The sequence below is a fragment of the Theropithecus gelada genome, chromosome 9 (assembly GCF_003255815.1).
Source record: "Theropithecus gelada isolate Dixy chromosome 9, Tgel_1.0, whole genome shotgun sequence".
Lineage (NCBI taxonomy): Eukaryota > Metazoa > Chordata > Mammalia > Primates > Cercopithecidae > Theropithecus > Theropithecus gelada.
In genome coordinates, this window is record NC_037677.1 from 99897288 (window position 1) to 99905152 (window position 7865).

The window sequence follows — 7865 nt, forward strand, 5'->3', positions numbered from 1 at the left end:
TGGTCCTGGCCTGTGCCATGCTTTAGTGCCCTATCGATGAGCCCCAGCAATTCCCAGTGCCTCTTGCTTCTCCAAGTCTGGCCTCTTTTCCCCTCTCTACCGCTGTTTCTCCCCACTTCCCGCAGCTCGGGGTCACTTTCTTTACCCATCTCCCCTCTCTTCTGGGAGAGGCACTTGCCGAACATCTTTCCGCCCAGAGCCTCCCCTGGAGCTGCAGAGGGGCAGCTGGAGAGATGCTCTCTGACGTAGCATCTCCGACCTTTGTCCTTGGGGACCCCGAGCCACCTGAGGGAGGGGACAAGGCCTCGCCCTGCGGGTCCCCACTGTAACTGGAAAAACACGGCCTCGCCCTCTGGAATCCAGGATGAGGGTGGGTGTAGGGGACACCTCCCAGAAACCCCTAGTCTACCAGTGGGTTAAAGAAGAAAGAGGGGACATGGTAAAGGGATGCGACAGAGCTGTGTGGTTTCCGGATGGGAAACCTCAGTCATTTAGGCACCCCTCTGCTCGAGTCACTTCCGAAGCAGTCGATTCTTGGGGAGAGGCTCTGCAGAAAAGGGCGACTCCGACGCAGACTGCCCTGTCCCCGCGCCCCAGGTCGTCGTGCGCGCAACTGCGGTAGTCACTGCTCCTCCCCGCCCCCGCTCCTGGATGCCCCCCTTCCCTCTCCCGGCCAGACTCTGAGCAGGAGCTCCGCCCCCAACGCGCCGCCCCAGCCCCAGCGCCTTAAAAGCCGGAGCGCACCGCCCCGCCGCGCCCTACCAGCCGCACCTCTCCTTTCTTCTGTAGCTCTAGCCGAAGCCGCACGTCCGGCCCGGATCCCGGCACCATGAGCTTCGGCTCGGAGCACTACTTGTGCTCCTCCTCCTCCTACCGCAAGGTGTTCGGGGATGGCTCTCGTCTGTCCGCCCGCCTCTCCGGGGCCGGCGGCGCGGGCGGCTTCCGCTCGCAGTCGCTGTCCCGCAGCAATGTGGCCTCCTCGGCCGCCTGCTCCTCGGCCTCGTCGCTTGGCCTCGGCCTGGCCTATCGCCGGCCGCCGGCGTCGGAAGGGCTGGACCTGAGCCAGGCGGCGGCGCGCACCAACGAGTACAAGATCATCCGCACCAACGAGAAGGAGCAGCTGCAGGGCCTCAATGACCGCTTCGCCGTGTTCATCGAGAAGGTGCATCAGCTGGAGACGCAGAACCGCGCGCTGGAGGCCGAGCTGGCCGCGCTGCGACAGCGCCACGCCGAGCCGTCGCGCGTCGGCGAGCTCTTCCAGCGCGAGCTGCGCGACCTGCGCGCGCAGCTGGAGGAGGCCAGCTCGGCGCGCGCGCAGGCCCTGCTGGAGCGCGACGGGCTGGCCGAGGAGGTGCAGCGGCTGCGGGCCCGCTGCGAGGAGGAGAGCCGCGGACGCGAAGGCGCCGAGCGCGCCCTGAAGGCGCAGCAGCGCGACGTGGACGGCGCCACGCTGGCCCGCCTGGACCTGGAAAAGAAGGTGGAGTCGCTGCTGGACGAGCTGGCCTTCGTGCGCCAGGTGCACGACGAGGAGGTAGCTGAGCTGCTGGCCACGCTTCAGGCGTCGTCGCAGGCCGCGGCCGAGGTGGACGTCGCTGTGGCTAAACCAGATCTGACCTCGGCGCTGAGGGAGATCCGCGCCCAGTATGAGTCCCTGGCCGCTAAGAACCTGCAGTCCGCGGAAGAATGGTACAAGTCCAAGTTCGCCAACCTGAACGAGCAGGCGGCGCGCAGCACCGAGGCCATCCGGGCCAGCCGCGAGGAGATCCACGAGTACCGGCGCCAGCTGCAGGCGCGCACCATCGAGATCGAGGGCCTGCGCGGGGCCAACGAGTCCTTGGAGAGGCAGATCCTGGAGCTGGAGGAGCGGCACAGTGCCGAGGTGGCTGGCTACCAGGTAAGGGCCGGGGCTGGGCTTGGGGAGGAGCGCCCTGCCCTCTCCCGCGCCCGCTTCCTCTGGTAAAACTGGGCCCCAGGACTTAGGGGGAGGGCAAAAGAGAGGGGAGAAGAGCCCCGGCTGGAGGCACTGGTAAACAAAAAGCCCTGGAGTCTTCACTGTTAATTTTAGGGAATGCCCCTCATTTATGTCCCTGCCCCAGCCCTTCGAACAAATAAGCCCTTAAATTTCTTTGAGGTTCGAAAACCTAACTCTGCCTGTCTGTCAGCAAGCGGGCCTACACACACTGGCGACCCGGAGAACAGTGCCCCACCCAAAGTAGGACTGAGCCCAACGGGGCAGGTTACGTGGGCGGTGCTATCTCGGCTATCTGGCTTGTTTGGTTGACTTTGAAAGGCTTTCTGTGCGCCCTAGAAGATATTTATGGAGTATGGTCTACTTCAGGGTTGAAGGAAGAATGCGATACTGAACTGGGAAGAGTCCTATCCCATTTTCTTGACTTTCGCCCTCCAAAAAGTAGAGATTGGGAGCCAACAAGCTGAGCGATGCTTGAGCTAGTGGCAACCAACCTGCTCTACCCTCTTCCCCCAACACACACACGATTCCCTTGTCCACCCGCTGACATTTCCTCCTAAAGAAAGCGTTCGCCTATTGGCAAAATGTGAAAGTTCGGGGCGCTGTCCACGGTGCTGATCTCGAGTTCTTCCCATCTCGGAAATGATGTCTCTCCCGTCTCGTGTCCCAGTTATGAATCTCTAGACAATTAACTGCTTTGATTTTTTTTTTCCTGCAACACCAACACATCAGTCTTGGCTACCTGCAATCAAAGGTCACCTTATAGACAACATCAATTTTGGCTTTCATGGATGGCTTAGCACTAAAAAACCATTTAATTTGCTCAGCAGCTATGAGGTCCCACTTCAAAATTCCTACTTTGTTAATATTTTTTTCATCGTAAGTGTATGTGATAAGTCACAGAGATGGTTTTTCTTTGTTCTAGTGTATGTATTTTTTTCCATCTTTCCCTGTCCTCTAAGCTTCTGTGAAGGTATTGATTGGCTATTTCTTCCCAACAAAGGCCACTGCATCTTCAGTTTTACTATATAAGACATTCTGGGATTATGACCGCAAAGGGCACAGAGGCAGGAGACAGGGTAAATGGAAGGTGTAGAAAAGAATTGAAATAGTGTGGTTCAGTTTCAAGGTACAATAAAAGCTCCTTTGAATGACAATAATTCAGGAACTTGCAATAATTCTAGCTGGGATTAAAGTTTACATTTGGTGAAATTAATAGGGCTTGGAACACTGGTAAAATGGAACCAAGAAAGGAATGAAATCTCAAAAGTAACATTTTAATCAGAAGCTAAAGAATTCTTATTGATGTGCAGGTATTTGCTGTTTGTCACAAATAACTTCCTTTGATGAAGGAAAAAAAGCCTGCTTGAACTGTTTAGGTTAGTTTGGTATTGCATTATCATTCAAATAAGTACTTCCATCTCTGCTTCAAAATCCATAACTTGAACTTTTCATTATGTACCATAACCCCTGGATGGCCTGAATTAATCACATTTGGCTAATTGAGACTTCATTTTTTTCTTCTAGAAGCCTCCAAGGACGAGCTAGGTGGTCTTCTGGAGGGCTAGCCCAGTATTTCTACAAAAAAAGGATAACTTACTCAGAGCTGCCAGCTGAATTGGGCTTTTCCATGTTCTCTGTTTGCTTTTTATAGCCCATACATTCTAAGAGGTAGTGACAGTTTTGCCTGGCTTGTTTGCTGTAAAAGGCTTTCATCATTAGACAGTGATGGTAGGGTCATCCAGACATGGTCTACAGGAAACAAACAAAAACAACAGAGAAACTGCAGTATCTGCAGTTCTGCGGTGCTGCCCCCATCAGCTTGAGCCTTTAGAGCCACAGAGGACCTGCTGATGGGAGTGGAAGAGGAGGTCAGACAACAGAGAGCTGGTTCCCTAATTCTTGGGACCTAAGGCTAAGGTGAGGCTCAAGCCTTACCTGCAGATCCTAAAGGCCTGATGCCACAAGGGTGTCTCTGACTGTTCTAACAGTCTTAGCAGTGCTGACCAAGGTGAAAAGCTTCCCTTTCTACAGTGAGAGTTAGCCATTGTTTTCTTGCCCTCTCATCTCATCCCCACCTTTCACTGCAGTAATGGGAGGCTGTTCTCCTTCTGCTACAGAGATTAATGGTAGGGCCATTTTTCTTTTCAAACTTGACACCCTGTATGAAACACAGGAAGGCCCCATTAAAGTCACATCTTCTCTGCCTCAGATAGCTGATAGCCTATTTGAGGAAAGAAACCTTCTTACACTTTTGAAAGGGTAAAAAATGATTCAAGGTGACACAGTAAGTACACAATAGTGTATGAGAGAGTCTGAATCAGGCAAGAGAAGAGATTAGGAAGAGCTCAGGCTATTGTCTTCAAAAGCCAAATGCAACTCCCCTCTGCATAAAAAGCTGATGGGGTTTCCATTTCTGACATAGGGCAATTCTGGTGCCTACATAGCCACTTCGGCACCTTTAGAGTCCCAGTTCTGTTAAAGATGTCAAAAGACATTCTTGGAGGGTACTCGGGGTCTCAGACCTCTACTGTGGTCAGTCTTGGAAAGTTGAAGCTTTCCTTGAAAGACCTTGCTGAATGATCAAGATCACTGCAGGTTAATGCTCTCCAGGGAGACAAGCCAAGTCTGCTCTTTTCTCTCCATTATGAGATTGGAGTACAGCCTAATTAAATAGCAGGAAGGGGCTGGCCCCTTGGAGATTGGAGGTGACAGTGGCTGCATATAAATCCATAGCTTGATAGATCCATTTCTAAAATTAGCTACATTTGATCTTTTTAAGCTCTTCCACCTGGTTTTTGTTTCATTTTGTTTTGTTTGCCCCTCCCTATCTTACTGCATTACTGTCACCTGGGCTACCATGATAGCATCCTTATAGAAATAAATTTAAACTAGTGGATCCTAAACCCAGTGACACTCTAAGGTCAGTTGGGGGCTTAAATTATCAGGCCCACTCCCAAAGATATGGATTCAGCAGTTCACAGGTAGGGCCCAGGAATATGCATTTTTCAATAAAAGTGCTGCATCCTGTTGGTCCTCAGGCTGATTTTGGAGTACACTGATCTAAACCGCTTCTTCCAGTAAAGTAGTTTACAGAGATACGTATAATGCAGGATTTTCGAGTGTGGTGGAGGAAAGAAAAAGATGGGGACAAAGGAAAGATGGGCGTGAGAATAAAGCACGCATGGTGAACCACAAATAAAAATCCTCTGTCCCCACTAAAGTTGATTATGCAGAGCAGTAATTCTAAATAGCCTCTTTCAATCAGACGTGGGGCACTCACTACTGCCCCCCTGACCCAGGGCCCCCCAAACGTGCTGAAATCCACAGCTCTGTCGTTCTTCACCACTGCAGATGTTAGTGTGGCCAGTCATTTCTCTTACTTCACCCGGCATCCTTCCAACCATGGACACGATGCTCAGCGTTTGTCTTAGCTCCTCCAGGAGAGACCCCAGCCGAAGCTGGGCGTGCCGCTCTCCCGTTCCCTCAGGCTAAGCCGGCAGCAGCTGCGTGGTTGGGGGAGGGGACAGACTGCAGCGCTCTGCTCAGATCTCGAGCTGGAGGCCATCTTTGGCAGGGCTTCTGAAGGGCAATGCAAGACTCAGCCTGATGTGGGGAGGAGAGCGCAAACAAAGAGACCAGACATTGAAGAGCAATCAATGGTCAGCACACAGCACAGTTCCTTCTGAAAGGAGCAAAGTTGTGCTTTTCTCTACAGTGATCTGTAAAATAGATCTATGAAATCTGCAACCTAGAAGTTCAAGGAAATCTCATCTGTCTAGAGCTCAGCTCCCCAACCACCTCTTATTCAGAAAACACAGCTGTGAAACAACAATCATGTTTTAAGCAAGGACCTAATTAACCTGCTGATGAGCCACACATTAGGAACTTGGCACCTATACTGCCCCCAGCCTATTCATTCTTAACATGATTTCAAAATGCTTTTTTATTTAGTTTCAAGACTGCAGCAAGATAGAGAATGGGGACCACTGGAGTCAGGCATTGTTAAGAATGAGCAGCAGTAGATCTGTTCATCTTTCAGAACAAAGAAAATCAATGAGCATCCACAATTTCAAACACTGCACTTTGGGGCCATTTAGGGTAAAATTAAACAGCCTAATATACCTCAGTTGACCTAAAAGATGTCACCGAATTATTTTTAAAATTGATTATTATCATGACCCTTAATTACTGTGGAAGGTGGCATTATGTTTAATGTCCTGATTGTGAGTGGTATAAGCTACTTTAGAAAGGCTTTTTATTCAAAATTGTTATTTAAAAAAAATCTGGTGCTTTAGGGTATATGCCTCCAACTATCCAATATTAAAGTGTTTTTATACATTTCTTTGTTATCTAAGGGGTTGGTAATAGTGAGGGCTTGTGATTAATTTGTCCATATCATCAAAAGGATAGAGGGTCACGTGGTATGATATTATCAAGAATAAAAATCACTAACATTTACTGAGTTCTTCCTGTGTGCCATGCTGTTCTAATGCCTACTAATTTAACAGATAATGGACTCATCATATATTAATGTATATGTGAGATATATTAAATTGAAATCCTAATTTGAGGATCTTAGAACACCTTAGAAAAAGAATAAACATTATAACTTTTCATATGCAGAAGTAGAAAATTGGAAGGAACTAAAATGTAGAAAACAGGCTGAGGTCCAATGGGTGTTAGTGGCAGAGCAAAAACTGCAATCCAAAGTTCCTGATGAAATCCTCCTCTTATCTTCATATAGCATTCCTCGTCCTTCTTTGCATAATCATATTTTCTTCTTTCTCCTTTTTCCCTCACCCTAGACTCTTTTCCCTCTTACCACAGTAATATTGATTCTCTTGTCCCTAATATGTCAGTAGCAGAATTGATTGTAACCTCAAATAGGAACTATCAGGTAAAATTTCTTGGTAAAAATCTCTTTAAGACCTCATGATCTCTTAACACACTTTGAAATATATGCATCATGGTCCAGTATAATGTGTATTTTTCCTACTGGCTGTCATTCCTTGCTCTGTACCCGTCAGTCAATTGAGACTCTTCTTTGCAGTATTCCTGTCAATATTTATAGAACAGGTAGGTGGCAGGAATTTTAATTCTGCAAATTCTCTTGATTTGGAAGTTTGCACCCCCTGATGTCTTAGCCCTACCTTTCACCATTGCTTTATCATTCTCACACAAGGGGAGTTTCAAGGGCCTGTCAACACTTAACTTTCTTGAGATTTCTGATATGTTTATCTGTATCACTGTTTCTTTTTTTTTTTTTTTTCTGAGATGGAGTTTTGCTCTTGTTGCCCAGGCTGGAGTGCAATGGCATGATCTTGACTCACTGCAACCTCCGCCTCCCGGGTTCAAGTGATTCTCCTGCCTCAGCCTCCCAAGTAGCTGGGATTACAGGCATGCGCCACCACGCCCAGCTAATTTTTGTATTTTTAGTGGAGACGGGGTTTCACCATGTTGGCCAGGATAGTCTCAATCTCTTGACCTTGCAATCTGCCTGCCTCGGCCTCCCAAAGGGCTGGGATTACAGGCGTGAGCCACCGCGTCTGATCCTGCATCACTGTTTCTTAAAAATAACCCCCAATATGGCCGGGCGCGGTGGCTCAAGCCTGTAATCCCAGCACTTTGGGAGGCCGAGGCGGGTGGATCACAAGGTCAGGAGATCGAGACTATCCTGGCTAACATGGTGAAACCCCGTCTCTACTAAAAATACAAAAAACTAGCCGGGCGTGGTGGCGGGCGCCTGTAGTCTCAGCTACTTGGGAGGCTGAGGCGGGAGAATGGCGTGAACCCGGGAGGCGGAGCTTGCAGTGAGGAGATCACGCCACTGCACTCCAGCCTGGGAGACACAGCGAGACTCCGTCTCAAAAAAAAAAAAAAAAAAAAAAAAAAA

The 7865-nt window shown here is 49.4% G+C and overlaps 1 protein-coding gene across 1 annotated transcript in view; it reads left to right on the plus strand.

The window, feature by feature from the left end:
* The first annotated feature begins 767 nt into the window (after positions 1–767).
* INA (internexin neuronal intermediate filament protein alpha) overlaps positions 768–7865 on the plus strand; it is a 13926-nt gene continuing 6828 nt past the window's right edge. Inside the window, exon 1 of the mRNA XM_025397916.1 lies at positions 768–1894. Coding sequence (XP_025253701.1) covers positions 830–1894 — 1065 coding nt within the window. The 5' untranslated portion in view covers positions 768–829. The remainder of the gene's footprint in view (positions 1895–7865) is intronic.